The 17,218-nt window shown below is 44.8% G+C and overlaps 1 protein-coding gene across 4 annotated transcripts in view; it reads right to left on the minus strand.

Moving 5' to 3' along the window:
• LOC147116308 (guanine nucleotide-binding protein G(o) subunit alpha) overlaps positions 1-17,218 on the minus strand; it is a 381,614-nt gene that overhangs the window by 12,097 nt on the left and 352,299 nt on the right. For 2 of the 4 annotated variants that reach the window (XM_085991159.1, XM_085991160.1), the window contains 3 exons: positions 13,368-13,521; positions 10,156-10,301; positions 1,331-1,484 (listed from right to left, as the gene is read on the minus strand). In XM_085991159.1, coding sequence (XP_085847285.1) covers positions 1,331-1,484; positions 10,156-10,301; positions 13,368-13,521 — 454 coding nt within the window. Of the gene's footprint in view, positions 1-1,330; positions 1,485-7,205; positions 10,302-13,367; positions 13,522-17,218 lie in introns of those variants that run through there. The other 2 variants (XM_085991163.1, XM_085991161.1) reach the window with 2 other exon arrangements.

The raw sequence follows: 17,218 nt of genomic DNA on the forward strand, positions 1-17,218 counted from the left end.
GAGTTGGAGTCACTCAGCCCGGGCCTCACAACCACTCGGCCCGAGACACAGAGCGGGCGGGGGAGTGTCAGCGGGCGGCCATAAACCGCGCCACCCACGGCGCCTGGCCCCACCGGGAGCTCACCTGGGGTCCGTCTCGGCCCCAGAGCACGGCCGGGCCTGAACCGCTAGGCCCCGCACGGCCGGGCTCAATTTTCAAAGCCCTTCCCCGGGTGCCAAAAGAGGGGGAGGGAGGGAGGGAGGGAGCGGGAGGGAGGGAGATGAGAGGGGGAGAGGTAGAGAGAGAGAGAGAGAGGGGACATACACGGGCAGGGAGAGAGAGGTGGGGGGGAGAGAGAGGGGCAGGGAGAGAGAGGGGGAGGCAGAGAGAGAGGGTCAGGGAGGGAAAGAGTGACACAGAGTGCGGGAGCGGCAGCGCCCGGCCGTAAACCGCGCGGCCCAAAATTGGCCTGGCAACGCCGGCCCCCCCCAGCTAGTACATATATAAAGATGCACAGCTACATATGCTAAAATAAGCACACATATACCCACAAAGTTACAGAAGCAACAGACACAGAAACACAGTCAAATGTATAGACAAAAATAAATATGCACACAAAATAGCATGGATAGTAAATGACACCAACCAGTTGTGAACAGACTGATGTATTTCTGTGTTAATTTTAAAAGTGTGTACAAATGGTCCTGCAGACCTCAAAAGGAAGACTGTTGTCATCCTTTTTGACTTCCTTGACTAATATAGGAAGATTATAGGAGCAGTGCTGACGAAAGGTTCATGAATCCAGCACAGCCTTTACTCGAGAGGAGTCTTCGAAGTGTTTCAACGTGTGGTTTTCACAGAAAGGGGTAGATTGTGACTTTGACAGTGTAAAACGGGTGGTAGCCAATCGGCAGCCCATTTTACATCTCTCTGACTTCTATTTCTATTGAAGTCAATGAGATGTAAAGCGGGCTGCTGATTCGCTACGACCCATTTTACACTGTTGCACAAAGTCAAAATCTACCCCAAAGTCTTTGAAAATATTGTGTGAACACACACAACCCCTGCCCTTGCTCCCCCAGCCAGCCCCTCCTAGCCCCAGCATATTTTACAGCCATAGATGCTTCACTGTTTACACACACACACACACACGCATTTATGGTTAGCAGGCCAGAGACTTCTGATGAAATGGGCCCTTCAACCTTGACATGAAAAAGGGTTAGTAACGTTTGAAGAGAGTGAATGCTGTCCGTTAGACAAAGCAGGATGGACGCACAAACATGCACACAGAGAGCCAGTCACTGCTAGAGAGACAAGGGAAGGGAAGGTTTAATTCGATAAAACTCCTACCTGTGTACTCAGGGAAACAGATTGTGAGAGGCGACTTCTTGATCTTCTCACCAAACAAGTCTTTCTTGTTGAGGAAAAGAATAATGGAGGTGTCGATGAAGAACTTATTATTACAGATGGAATCAAACAGCATAAGAGACTCGTGCATGCGGTTCTGCAGCAAGGGAGAGGGAGAGAAGAGAGAGAAAGAAGGAGGATTCGTTAGCATCAGAAAGGGGAAACTGTATGAACGAGTGCAGTTAATAAACATGAGCCAATAGATATTAGATACAAGTAAGCTCTCAAACAAGCTCAGACAGTCCAATGTTCAGGAAGACAGACACAAATGCTCAGAACACACACACACACATACATTCCAGCATCTAAAACTTTCAGCATTCCCTGTTGATCATTCTAGAAACTCTCTTATGAATTTAGCCCTTTTCTGTTGACCTCTGTAGGGTTTGCCTAATCCTTTTCCCTAAATTTAAATTTGGTCACGCATATCACTGATGAGTCTACTTACGACCCATGTGTGGAGATTGTTAAAGGTGTCGTTCCAATTTACAAAATAAATCTTCCCAGGTTAAAACGTCACAGGACCAATTGGGTGGTTGGGGGGCATCGAGACTAGGATCCACAACAGCCACCACTAAGCTTGCTGTACACAATACCAAATATTGCATGGACTACGACATCATTGCCATTTTGGATGGCCCTACATTGAGCATGTGGAGCTTGACATGAATCAGTCATTCATGAAAGAAAGACTTATGAAATAATACTGAGCGGCCTGCAGGTGGCGCTGTCCAGGGAGAGTATAAATACTCGGGCACGGGCCCAGCTTGCACAGGACATTCTTAACAGGAACTAGTGAAGGACACAACTAGACCTCCATGTTGTAAAACAGTTGATTAAAGCTTTGTTTAACGCCTAGACCAAGTGCCTAGTAGTTTTCTTACATCAGAGCTTCTGTCCCATAAGATGTTGCTCAATGATTCAGCCCCTTAACCAAGACAGCTGCCCTTTTTTCAGTTGTGAAATGTGCCACTACATTTCCTGGTATATGGTCCAGTACCCAACACTCCTAAATGCCCAGGTCAGTACGAGAATACTGAAGCCCATCGACTCAAATTCTTTCACCTGTGCCTTGGTCACAATGGGCTCATGAAGTTCTGCAGTGAAAGAGCTCAGGATCGTCCACTGTGGTTACACAAGCTCCCAAACAGTGAGAACAGAAGCAAGAAAGTTCTCAGTCTAGCATTCAGATGTACAGACACGAGATGTGTACCAGATCATACGCTCAGTCACTGACAAGCTCTCTCTCCATCTACTGTTCAGTGACAGTTCCAAAGAGTATCTAGGAGATGACCTTGCAATCACAGAAGAAAATGCGCTCACATTATTTTCTGAAGTATCAATGCACCCACATTTGTAAATGGTACAACTGCATGAAAATAAAAAAACGAATGTAATAGGTGACATAATCAATTTCACTGAATAAATACAGACCAATCACTGGAACTTTTCAGTCCATCCATTCAAGAAGGTCTTGTGACCAACTCATTGATATACATCACACACTGTATAAAGGTAGGCAGTGATGTTGTGTTGTACACATGTATCACAGACACATCACAAGCACATCATTTGAATGTATTCCACAACTATCGGAGATATCAGACACATGAAAACCGGCTGCTCCAACACCAGACACAACTTGTCCTCTTAAATATCTGATGTGGTGGGCATACAAGCGTACTCAGTTTACCGTGCACATTAGCAGACACAAGCAAACAGCACTGCACAAGGCCTTCCTAACTGGAGCACTCAAACTCCCACTGCACCAAGACAGTCCAGGGCTCTCTATATAAAACTGCTGAAGATGTGATACAAGTCAAATTTGTAAGAATTCTCCCTGGAACTTTCCTACAAAGTCTAGCCCACTCCAGAGTTCATGGCACTGGAGGAGCCTGGGAATATAACAGTATTTGGAACCAGGTGCTTGGGAGTGAATTGGTGCATGAGAAAGAATGGGGAGGGGAAAGGAGGGATGGGAGTGTCTGCCATAGTGCAGAATAGGAAAGTCTTCAGATAGGTCTCTATTAAAGGGGTACATTTATGCGTGTAGAGGCAGGGGAAATGCACCCTGGGAATTTCTGCCCGAATGAGAGTGTTACGATGTTTTTGCAGGTCACAGTTGAGTTGGGGAGGTACCTGGAGTTGGTACCGAGACAGATTCCATCGTCTAATGGCACTGGAAACTGACCTAAGGTCCAGGTTGAAACCAGAGGCTAAACTTACTTCTCTCCTCTCAGTGTTTTCATTTTTGATTCACCCGAGCAGCAGTGCCACAACAACAAAAGACAGACCTAGCCCGAGCGCAAAATCTACCCCCGGAGGCTGGCAATCACAGCATGGTAATGAGAAGCCCTTGGACTGAGGAGCCAACATATGTGGATGCTGGTGCCATCGTGTGGAGTTAACACACTGCAGCCAGTGATGTACATTTACACTGTCGAGACTTTTGGACGTTCATTATGCATCATCTGGAGAGGGACTAGTTTTCAGTGTGAGTTGGGGTGGTTGTGTGGGGTTGGGAATCAATGGAACCTGCATTAGTGACTGTACATCCAAGTTGAATGTGTGTAGCTGATATTACTATTGGAAACTAGAGAGAGAAGTCCAGATATCCCAGTTTGGGGTAGTAATGATGGTCAGTCATTAGTTGGCAATAGCACATTGAGTAAAACAATATTAAAAGATGTTCTGAAGATATCTGGGGACTGAGATTATTCCACTGTTTTTTTTTGCTGCTTTGACTCCTTAAATCTCCTGGAAATTGGAGAAAAGCATGTTAATGGATTCCTTATCTCAGAATCGTAGATCTAAGAATGAATGAAAGAATGCACTCAGCATCATTAGGCCAGACACAAAGAAGAGGCTAACGCACACACTAGGAAAAAGCTGGCACTTTATTGACATCTTACTAATAAATACATTAACAACAGAAATAAATAATGACACGATCTAATGTATAAACAGACGAATACTCACTTTGTTACAAAATGACTGTAAGTACAGCCTGAGTCACATGTGATAACCAATAAAGCACTAAGTTAGCTGAAGCACTCACTCGAGCTTACATTACAGTTCCTAATCCTACACAGAGGTGACTAAGAGACTGCCACTCAACATTGGCACATACTGTAAGAGTAAGGACCTCCTTACAACTAGGTCTTGGATGAAGATTTACTCTTGTGTTCCACACGGTTCACTTACCTGAAGCACTCCATTCCTATTAATGTTATGGCACTAGGTAGACAGGACTGCAAAAGGCCACTCAGTTTGTGGTTAATACTTTGGAAAGGAATACCAGTATGGTACAGGGCTAGTGGGCAATTTTCAATAGTAAATGTGCATAATTGGTCTTCAAGACCTTCATGGCAATTGGCAGACCTATGTGAGTGGTTTGAAGCTGGCAGGTGGCCTCGAAGGCTTACACTAATACTGACAGTAGAACTGCAACATACAACCAGCAACAACCGTCCAACCAACAGCATAGGATATCTCAACCACGTCCCCACAGGAAGTAACTATGAGGGAGCAACAACTGAACACCACAGAAATGAATCATCGTTCAACAAAGTAAGCGTGCCTGCAAACCACAAACTCTTACATCCCATCTATAGAAAGAGGACAGTGTATATTCCACATCAGATTTGTAAAACATGTTCCTCTGCAGAGAGGCCAGTTGGGATCGGCTGCTGTATTGATTTTTGTTTCTGTACCCACCAGTACAGGTTCTACCCTCTTGTGTCAGAGCCCATCATTACTCCAGGAAACAGTATGGAAATTAACTTTTAGAACAGGAATGCATTGGTCTTACTGCCAAACTCCATTTGTAGTCCAGTGCTACTGCTACTGGTGTGTGACCCAGTACTCATCACTCCTAAGCTGCCAATATTGGTTCCGTTTCCAGTAAATGAATAGTACCCAAGACTCCTATGCTACTGTGGCTGATACTGGTACCATGAACCAGTACCCATCATTGCCCTGGTTCTAGGTATGGTACCAGTACATGAATCAATACCCAGCAACCCTGTACTCCTGGGCCTGCTCTGGTACATGCACCATTCCATCCCATGTCATATACATTGTCCACTTTCCTTAAGTAAAGCAATTTGAGGTAATTGAATGCTGTCACAATCAGGGTCCTATCCAGGACTCTTCTGTGTACCAGTTTTCCCTGTGCAAGCCTGTCCTGGCCAGGCTCACAGAACTATCTAATTAGTCACTGAAGATATCTGAAGCCAGCAATAAGAGGTGGAACTCTCAGGGGCTGAGCCTGGTTGTTCATTCTCTAATACTGCTCCTGGTTATGTGCTGTCATTTATTGCAGTGATATCATGTACAGTGCCAGAGAGAGTGAACCACTCAGGTCTCCAGGATCTTGGAGAGACCAGGCACTATTCCACAACATAGTCTGTCCTTCAATGAAACATAGCTTGACTCAAACACTGGGGGGGGGGGGGGGGGATTTTAACCCCAAAACATGGGTGGGTTGGGGTCAGGTGGGAGGTTAAAGTGTTAACAATCTGAATCCAGAACCCAACCCATCTACTTCTGGTTTTAACGGAGGCAGGACTGGCAGCCAACCCGCTCGCAGGAGGTGGGCTGGCTCTTTAAATATTATAATGAGGCTGCATATTTAACTGTGGGCAGGCAGTTTCCCTGGCCTCGGGGAACCCGCCAGCTAAAGGAAGGCGGGGACTGCTGGATCCAGGAGGTAAGTGCCTTTCCATTTACCTGCTGGATCCAGGCGGTAAGTGCCTTTCCATTTACCTGCTGGATCCAGGAGGAAAGTGCCTTTCCATTTACCTGCTGGATCCAGGCGGTAAGTGCCTTTCCATTTACCTGCTGGACCCAGGAGGTAAGTGCCTTTCCATTTACCTGCTGGATCCAGGAGGTAAGTGCCTTTCCATTTACCTGCTGGACCCAGGAGGTAAGTGCCTTTCCATTTACCTGCTGGACCCAGGAGGTAAGTGCCTTTCCATTTACCTGCTGGATCCAGGAGGTAAGTGCCTTTCCATTTACCTGCTGGATCCAGGCGGTAAGTGCCTTTCCATTTACCTGCTGGATCCAGGAGGAAAGTGCCTTTCCATTTACCTGCTGGATCCAGGCGGTAAGTGCCTTTCCATTTACCTGCTGGACCCAGGAGGTAAGTGCCTTTCCATTTACCTGCTGGATCCAGGAGGTAAGTGCCTTTCCATTTACCTGCTGGACCCAGGAGGTAAGTGCCTTTCCATTTACCTGCTGGATCCAGGAGGTATGTGCCTTTCCATTTACCTGCTGGATCCAGGAGGTAAGTGCCTTTCCATTTACCTGCTGGATCCAGGAGGTAAGTGCCTTTCCATTTACCTGCTGGACCCAGGAGGTATGTGCCTTTCCATTTACCTGCTGGACCCAGGAGGTATGTGCCTTTCCATTTACCTGCTGGACCCAGGAGGTATGTGCCTTTCCATTTACCTGCTGGACCCAGGAGGTAAGTGCCTTTCCATTTACCTGCTGGATCCAGGAGGTAAGTGCCTTTCCATTTACCTGCTGGACCCAGGAGGTAAGTGCCTTTCCATTTACCTGCTGGACCCAGGAGGTAAGTGCCTTTCCATTTACCTGCTGGATCCAGGAGGTATGTGCCTTTCCATTTACCTGCTGGACCCAGGAGGTATGTGCCTTTCCATTTACCTGCTGGACCCAGGAGGTATGTGCCTTTCCATTTACCTGCTGGATCCAGCTTTCCTGCCTCACCAAGCTCCCATGATTGGACATCCCTTCCCTGCCCCCGACCTTTCTGATCTCCCCCTGGTCCCTGACCCCACCCCCCGCCAGCCTCCGACTCCCCCCACCCACAGCCTTCTGAGCCATCCACGATCTCCATCCTTCGACCCCTCCATGATCTCCATCCCTCCAAGCCCTCTACGATCTCCACCTTCTGAGCTCTCCATGATCTTCACCTTCGGAACCCTCTACAATCTCCACCTTCCCAGCCCTTCACCTTCCGAGCTCTCCACGATCTCCATCATTCGAACCCCCCCCCCCAATCCCTCCCTCCTCTCTGTGGCCTGGTGCCGCAGGCCCAACCGCCTGACAGCCAGCCAGCCTCTCCATCTGGCTGGCTGCGGGCGGGAAACTGACAAGCTAAATGTTCATCAGGCCCTGCCATTAAATTTGGCAGGGCCAGAGGGAAACCCGGGGTTTTCTGACCGTATTGCAGCCCCCTCCACACTCCCGACCCACCCCCAAGATAAAATTCGGGCCACTGACTCAACCTTGCCTTCCTCGAGCTACTCGACAGCTACAGTGCTGTGCATCACCTCGCCGGGGAACAAATAAACACCCAGCTGGAATTATACAGCAGGTGAAGGAAATGTCCGCAACTCTCAAATGGAATAACTGTGTAAAACAGCGAATATAAAACACCGCTTGTTGTCTCTTCCATACCAAGAGCTCTCTGTCCAAAACTTTAAGTGCAGTCCTGTTAATTCTCAAAGGGACAGGACTGTGTCCTACAGTGTTCTCAGGAACATTGGAGAAAGCCATTTCTGAACCTTTCCATCCCCCAGACAGCCAGTAGCCAGTCAGGCACTTCTATGCAATTAGAAGGCGAACGCGGTATTTATGGCACTGGAGTCATTCCAGAAATGTGGAAACGTGCTCCGTGACTGGGGGAGAGGGAGGGACACTGCAGAAAAACTCAGTGTATCAACAAACCTCCCAAAAACAATACTAAAGATCAGCCTCCTGTGAAAGGCCAATCTCTAGTTACTGGGACAGACATAAAATAAAATCTATGTTGTTATATTATTTTGATTTAAGTCATCTGTATTTTATTGTAATATATTATTTCAGCTTTAATATATATAGTGGTTTTTAGTATATATTTTGATTTATAATAAATATTTTTAATGTTAGTGGATCTCCCGCCCTACCCCCCCCCCCCCCACACACACAGACACAGGGTTTACAAGAAGTTAGAATTGTGAAGTATTTAAAAGGGCTATTATTTAATATTTTGAAGATTTGAAGAAATCTGCACGTTTTGCCACTGAACCTCTTACAAAGAGCCGGCACCGGTACGATGGCCAAATGGCTGTCTGATTCTAACCAAAGTTTTGGAAATGAGCTCTACACTACCGATTGACCGATTGTGTTAGGTACAACAAATATCAAGAGTTACTGGGTTCCAACATCTGTGGCTCTAACAGTGCAAAACCCAAAGAGGACAGATTCATGGACAGTATTCAAACACGGCCTCAATACTGACTGGTTCTGCCCACATCTACCACACTGCTTCCCGCGCTCCACACGGACCAGAAAACACGGGCCCACACGGACCAGATAACACGGGCCCACACGGACCAGATAACGTGGACCAGACAACACGGGCCGAAGTGGACCAGATAACACGGGCCCACACGGACCAGATAACACGGGCCCACACTGACCAGATAACACGGGCCCACACTGACCAGATAACACGGGCCCACACTGACCAGATAACACGGGCCCACACTGACCAGATAACACGGGCCCACACGGACCAGATAACACGGGCCCACACTGACCAGATAACACGGGCCCACACTGACCAGATAACACGGGCCCACACTGACCAGATAACACGGGCCCACACTGACCAGAAAACACGGGCCTACACGGACCAGATAACACGGGCCCACACTGACCAGAAAACACGGGCCCACACGGACCAGATAACACGGGCCCACACGCACCAGATAACACGGGCCCACGCGGACCAGATAACACGGGCCCACACGGACCAGATAACACGGACCCACGCGGACCAGATAACACGGGCCCACGCGGACCAGATAATATGGGCCCACGCGGACCAGATAACACGTGCCCAGTCACTGGTGTTTCGACACAGCCCCGGGCTCCAAGTGATCCCAGCACAAGGCCGACAATCCCTCAACAATCCTTGAGCAATCTCTTCCCAAGTGAGTCACATTTCTAATTTAAGCAACTGCACCAAGAAAAACCTAAACGAAACCAGCTTCTCCATCAAATTCAAATGTGACTGAATAGTATGGGTTCTGAAATACAATGCTCGTTTTTTTAAATAAAAATAATTTGAGGAACCTTTCAGGTAAAGTGAATCCAAGGATAAATTTAGTTAAACTGAAAACATCATGAATAAAAGGCAGAGGAGAGAGAATGGGAATAGGCAATATTGACTGCATCAAAGAAAAATACATAAGCATGCACAATGTGTGTGTGTGTGCATCCTGAGCGTTAGAACCAGGTGTGTGTGTGCGTGCGTGGCTGAAAATGTGAATGGTTGTGTATGAGTGAATGGCTCAGTACCAGTAGGGATGCAGTTATACTGCACTCGATGCAAACTCCAAACAACATGAGACGGCCTCCCGGAAGAGGGACTCGCACGTCCTGGTTGTACTGCTGTCAGTAGTCTCCTGAGCTATACTGCCAATTATGCATTGAGGCACACCCAAAACATCAATGCGAAAGTGGCATTATAACTTCGCCCTAAGGGGCATGATGCGTGTGTCGTGGTGTGTGTGTGTGTGCGTGTGTCATGGTGTGTGCGTGCGTGTGTGCATGTCTGCCTGGCCCACGTGTGTATGCAAGTGAAGATAAAATCTGTCCAATTCCGCTCTGTGCCCGAGCAGCAGCTGCACAATAGGTTGTTTTGTTTTAATCTGAAGTAAAACCGGTGGCGGAATTGTCTGCAAAAATGCCACCTTTACAGCGCCCGACTGACCCTAGTACAGTCCGCACCCTCGCAGGTTGTTAGCAATAATCACATCGGTTACTGCGTCAAAAACAAACTGGATGTTATTGGTGTCGGTGGCGCAGGTGATGTGTGTGTAGATCTCCGTGTTCGCTGACTTGTTCTTGCTCTCGTATTGGGACTGAATGTAAGAAACAGCTTCAGCAAACATGCTGGGGCCTGAAAGAGAGAGAGAGAGAGAGAGACAAACACACAGGAAAAAAAAATAGCATCAGCAACACTTAAGGTTGTTCTTGCTTTTTCTGGTGCTAGACATCTACTACAGACTTTAAATCAGTGAGTAACAGGGCTAAAACGTTCTGTGGTCTCGCTGTCTGTTCTGCTTCTTTGGAAGCTTGTCGGGAAATATTTTTAATAAAAACCTTCGCAGAGACACAGATCTGAAAATAAACGCATTGGGGTAGAATTTCCACAGCGGGTAAGGTTCGCCCGATCTCCCGCCATGACTTGGGCGGGAAACCCCGCAGAAATGGCATAGATGGAGATGGAGACCGTTTCTCTAAGGGTTCGGCCAAGCTTCTGCCGGATTCCGCTGCAATTGCAGGCAACTGTTCAGAACATGCAACTGGGATTAACAATTGCTTTAGTTTTTATGTATCTATATCTGCAGTTACATGACACATATGTTCAGTCTCAGACTGGTACTGCAAAGTGTCTTCAATAGAGCGTAAAATCGGGCCGGGTGTAAAACAGCCGTCATACCCGAATCCGCCCTGTGGACTAGGTTAAAATCGAGGGCTTCTGTATGCATGTGTACTGATACCCTATCCCCCTTGTGACAGGTGTGTGTGCGCGCACGTACTCCGAGAACAGGATTCAAATTAGCTGTGATGCCTTCCATGGTGGAAGAGCCTACCAAAACTCAGTCTACAATGACACATGAAGATTGGGTGATGTACCAGAGGCCTGCAGTAACTCTGAAATCAAGGATCTGTGCAACCAAGCCAGGAAATTGGCAGCAATTGGGAAGCAAAATCCCTTAAATAAAATCTGGAACCTACGTTACAACTGTTTTTGATTATGCCTCTGTGAAGCACCTTGGGATAGTTTTCTATGGTAAAGGCACTATATAAATTGACTCTATTATTGGTAAAATTGTGCTTTGTCTTTTTGTATGGACTGTTCCAGTAGATGATATCATGAGTTGAACAGACAAGGTCAGCAGCATGCAAGATAAGATGGGCTCATTATAAAGCAGGGTGGTGATTTAGCATAAAAAATGTCTTAAAGGTAAAACTTGAAATGCATTATCCATGATGGGTTTGATATTTTAGTTAGGCAATTATTCTAGTTTTGTACAAATGTTAACCAGAGGCTTTGCTATCCATGATGATCTCTGGCTTTTAGGAATCAATTAGTATCACCTCTCTCAGAATCGACAGCAGCCTTCTCCTAGTATCGCTTCACTGCCAATGAAATACTTTTGAAGTGTAGTCACGGTTAGAACATAAGAACCTAAGACGTAAGAGCAGGAATAGGTCATTTGGCCCCTCGAGCCTGCTCCGCCATTCAATAAGATCATGGCTGATCTGGTCTTGGCCTCAACTCCACTTCCCTGCCCGCTCCCCATAACCCTTGACTCCCTTATCGTTCAAAAATCTGTCTATCTCCACCTTAAATATATTCAATGACCCAGCCTCCACAGCTCTCTGGGGAAGGGAATTCCAAAGATTCACGACCCTCAGAGAAGAAATTTCTCCTAATTTCCGATTTAAAAGGGTGCCCCCTTATTCTGAAATTATGCCCCCTAGTTCTAGAATCCCCCACGAGGGGAAACATCCTCTCAGCATCTACCCTGTCAAGCCCCCTCAGAATCTTATATGTTTCAATAAGATCCCCTCTCATTCTTCTAAACTCCAATGAGTATAGGCCCAACCTGCTCAACCTTTCTTCATAAGACAACCCCTTCATCTCCAGAATCAACCTCGTGAACCTTCTCTGAACTGCCTCCAATGCAAGTATATCCTTCCTTAAATAAGGAGATCAAAACTGTACGCAGTACTCCAGCTGTGGTCTCACCAACGCCCTGTACAGTTGTAACAGGACTTCCTCTAGGGGACCAATGTTTACTTTAGCTACTCTCTTCCTTTTTATATACCTGTAGAAGCTCTTAACATCTGTTTTTATATTTCTTGCTAGCTTACTTCTCTCTCTATCATTTTTTTAGTCGTCCTTTGCTGCTTTTTAAAAATTTCCCAATCCTCTGGCCTTTCACTATTCTTCGCAATATTGTATGCTTTTGTTTTCAATTTGATACCATCCTTTCCTTCCTTAGTTAGCCACAGCTGGTTCATCCTTCTCTTAGAGTCTTTCTTTCTCACTGACGTTGCAATGTAGAGAAATGCAGCAGCCAAACAGCACAAAGCAAGCCCCCACAAACAGCAATGAGATAAATGGCCAGATAATCAGTTTTTTATGACGTTAATTGAGAGATAAATATTGACCAAGCCACCCAGAAAACTCTTCTTTGAACAGTGCCATGGGATCTTTTACAACCTCCTGACATGGCCTTGGTTCAACGTCTCATCTGAAAGACGACACCTCTGGCAGTGCAGCACTCCCACTCCCTCTGAATTGTCCCTCATCATGGGTAATGCAATTCCAGTTTTCCTTTGAAGTTTAACTTATTATGTTTAACTAAATCCCCACCCTGCTTTATAATGAGCCCACCTTACCTTGCATGCTGCTTACATTATCTTAAAATCCTGACTAAATTACTCCTAAACTAATCGAGAGGAATTAGGAATTACTTGCATCACGATTTACTTGCATCATGATTATAGCAAATTTTTCCTGTAATCTAGATGAGTGTATCTCTGCTATTTGAAGGGGAGTGCGTGTGACCAGGGTTAGTTGTACTTTGTGTTCAGAATTCTGTTGATGGACTTAGGGTGCGTCATCTCCTGGAGTACTGGCTTATTTTGGACATCTCATCACATTTCAAGATTCAAGATTCAAGATCATTTTATTGCCATATGTAACTAGTACTCGCTCATAAACCAATAACATTGTGGTTCTATTTCCTGACACAAGTGCCTTGAAAGTAAACTTTTTGAACATTGAGAGTATGAAGGCTTAACGAGTTCACACACTAACATTCAAAGAATGTAAATTCAAGCTGCGGAACTTCCAAATAAATTATCAAATGATCTTAATTGCCTTTTTTCAGACTTGTGTGTTCGCCCCCCCCCTAGCCACAAGAGTTGTCTGTGGTGGCCTAGTTACCTGTGTACTCGGGGAAGCAGATAGTTAGCAGAGATTTCTTAATTTTCTCCTCAAATATGTCCTTCTTGTTGAGAAAGAGGATGATGGAAGTGTCTGTAAACCATTTGTTGTTACAGATACTGTCGAATAACTTCAACGACTCATGCATGCGATTCTGAAACAGAAAGAACGCCCTTGGTTATGGCAAACACTTGGAACCAAACCACAGCAATTCTATCTTGACAGCTCTGCAAAGATCTAATTTTACAATTTATATATTAAGTACAAAGTTAATTACAGAAGGTCAATGCTACTTCAACATTTTACACAACGCTATAACTGCATCTATTTTTTTAAAAATCATTTAATTATATATACACATACACACACAAGGTATAAATCATGCACCATGCATGTATTGGGAACTACAGCTGAAGACTTGCTGCCTTTTTCTATCTCTAGGCTCAGAATCCATGCAGAACCTTGCAACCAGAGAGCAGTGGCAAACATTAATTGGATACATTAACCAAGGATGTCAGAGATCCTTGAATTAATCCAGACTTGAAAACAGTCGGTGATTGACCTCTTCCTGACCTTTGAGACTTTGCCATGACCTTTTTTTTTATTAGCAGCAATGACTTAAAGATGGGTTTAGATAGGCTGGAGTGAAGGAACTAACAGAGATTAAAAAGTTTGTAGACCACTGAACACCACAATGTCAGCTCATGAAGACACTTGTCTAGTGCCAAAAGGAAGGCTACCAAACACATGGACAGCAAAACAAAAACCACATTACATTTTACAGGACATGTGCCAAGGCAAAGTAAAAGATAGAAGAAAAAATTTGGAAAAGACTTGAAAGTCTTCTACATGGCATATGGTGGTGGGAGGAGCTTGTGACAAAGTCCAGGCCAGAGGTCGCACTGCTGCTTTCAATTCTTGGTCAAGAGAAGCTTCATACCTGCCAATTTGGGTTGGTCTCTCAAAATCTCATTATTAGCATTTTGTTTGCAACAGTCAGCCGGTGGTGGAATGGTGTCAAGAGGCTGTAGCGTGAGGCTGTAGTTGGAGGGCCGCCTCCTTCCCCCGGGGATGTGATACCAAGAGAGCAGGCAAAAGGAGGACGAAGCACACCCAGAGTCATGGGATGGTCACACGGCATTGAAGGCACACTGTTATGTCACAGTGCAATCCAAAATAAATCACTATCATCTATGCAGCATGCCCTAGAGGGGCGTCTCTTTACATAATGAATAGAGTGGAATTTAGCCAGAAACCATTGAAAATTCACACAAATAGCACATTTTGATTGCATTTTGCTTCTAGAGATTCCTCAGTATGATTAAAATATGTAATTCAGTTCTACAGCTTAAGCTATGCCATTCACTGACGACAATGACAGCTCCTAAATACTGATTGACATTGCTTTAGTTCACAGTGTTGCCACCTAGCGTTCATCGAACATGATGCAAAAGCCTATTTCACTCTTGCACCTACTCTCCACTGCCCACACCGGCATTTTCCCTTCAAGGGAGTCGCAGTTCGAAAAACTTGCCACAACCCTTCCCAGTCTCACAGATCTGTTCACTTGGACAGAAACTTCACATACGTGACCAATCGATATTCCAAGGAGGAAAGATTTGAACAACAGCACATTATTGTAGCAATGATCATTTGTATTCTTTCAGTCAGACCCATGCTGGAAGATGCTGAATAAAATCAATAAGTGATGTGGAGAAAGACAACATTATCAGACCTCCCTCTGCTACTTTCAATGTTGAACACTTTGGGCATAGTAATTACACTTTAACAAAATGCTATGATCAGACCTTTCTGATGAAGGATCTCTACTTGAAATCTTAACCTATCTTTTCAGATGCTGATGGATCGTCTATTTTCAATTCAGGCTTTCAGCATTTTGTTATCCCAGACCATCCCATTTATCAGAGTAACGCAGTAGTCACTGAACTTCCTTGTATCTATTAATAACATCATTACATTGGCTGAATGTCTAATTATAATGCACTTTTAACCTGTGACCACCAGAGGTCATTTTGACTTGTGAAAACAGAGAAAATACTCTCCCATTGCCTTTCAATATAACAATGTAGGAAAAGGGCTTTCAGTTGAACAAGCTGCTCCATCCAAAAGGCGGTATGATTATTGTATCATGGACTACTGCCATCACCTCTTGATTCCTATTTTAAGGAATACTATGATTCTGCCTCTACCTCCAAAAAAAATCAATCAGCATTATTAACAACTCCCAATCTCCTTTATCAACAGTATTGATCCAGATCCCTTCATAGATGTCAATTGAACCCAAATCAACTACCTTCTTTGCGAGCCTGCTCCACATGTTCACTATCCTGTGGGAAAAATATATATTCAATACTGTCTTCTTTGGAACCCTCTTATATCACCCTTATGTCCCCAAAAGGGTTACTACTAAATGCTAATTAGTATAGTTGGTAATCTGCTTGTACAAAATGAAATAGATCATTCTTTATTACTGTTATGTTTTGCTATCGATGAGCATGGTGATGTATCTCATGGAATACAATACTCTTAACATGCCCCCAGAACTGTTGTGTTGTCCCAATGGATTTGTGTAAAATTAAATGTTAAAAAAATAAAATTGAAAGAGTCAGCGAAGGTGTATTGCTGTCAGTGATGGTGGCTGTTGTCGTGTTGGGGTTGTTTCATCATTACATAAACTATCTCAGCAAGTTACAAGTTTAAGGCAGTCCACACAAGGCCATGATGACTGCTAGCACCACTGAAACAATACAACACCATGTGATTCCTTCACCTTTTTACTGCTGATGGTGCTGTACGTGAAGATGAAAAATGTGGCCCTATGTGATGATTGTATATTCAACAAATGTAAGAAACAAGTATTGGGTACACACACCAGGAATGGGGCTTGTACTTGGCAGAGTTCGACTCATAGTCTGGTATGGAGTTGGACATCAGAATGACAATGCACAGAGGAGTAGCTGACAGTCACTGGGAATGGGTGGGAATCACTGGACATCTTTGCTTGGATCAGAATTCCATGGTAATCCATATGGCTTGGAATGGTAACATGCAAATGTATGTTCAGGCCGATTCCAGTTTTCTGCAGGGATAACCCTACAATGATAGTCCTGCATCAATAACTCCTTACACATTACACTTTGAGTGTGGAGAAACTTGGTAGAAAATTTGACAGTAACCAGCCTGCTCAGCTCCAGAATACAAAAACGTACAGGTGTGTACCATCATTTGAACACATCAGTACACACAATCACTTGGCCTTTGATTACCCCTAGAGGAAGGAATGCTGGGATATTATAAAAACACATCAAGTTAAAGACACACTATTGGACCTGGGAAGCAAAATCGTTAGTTCATATCCCCTTTAACGCTGATGCAATCCTAACAATCAGCCTACTGTTTACAATAGTTTTAAAGGCAGAGGGGATACATGAAGGGGACTATGAGTCTATATTGGGATAATAATTGACCTCTCCAAGACTTGTTCTATTAACACATGCATGTCAGAGACTTGAAAATCTTGCTCTGCATCAATTGGAATCTCATTCGTTGCATTAGAAATCCTGCATGTGCATTTATAACAGTCCAGATCCTTTTCAGAGGGTCATTTCCTGTTGAGTTAGAAAGGCTTGGTTGGACAGGTCAGAGAATCCTGGAACTGGATTATAATAGCTGCAAAAATCCAACAAGGTAGGTCCCCGCTCCATTCTCGGGCCCTGGTTCTACATTAATTACTTCGTTGCTTTATTTTTCAGATTCCTTAAAATAAAGTGCATATTTTTAAGCCATTTTTCATTGCATCGCAAAATGTGAAAGTTAATATCTTAGGAAAA

Source organism: Somniosus microcephalus, chromosome 6, assembly GCF_052327205.1.
Source record: "Somniosus microcephalus isolate GS21.2 chromosome 6, FLI_Smic_1.0, whole genome shotgun sequence".
In the NCBI taxonomy this organism is placed as follows: domain Eukaryota; kingdom Metazoa; phylum Chordata; class Chondrichthyes; order Squaliformes; family Somniosidae; genus Somniosus; species Somniosus microcephalus.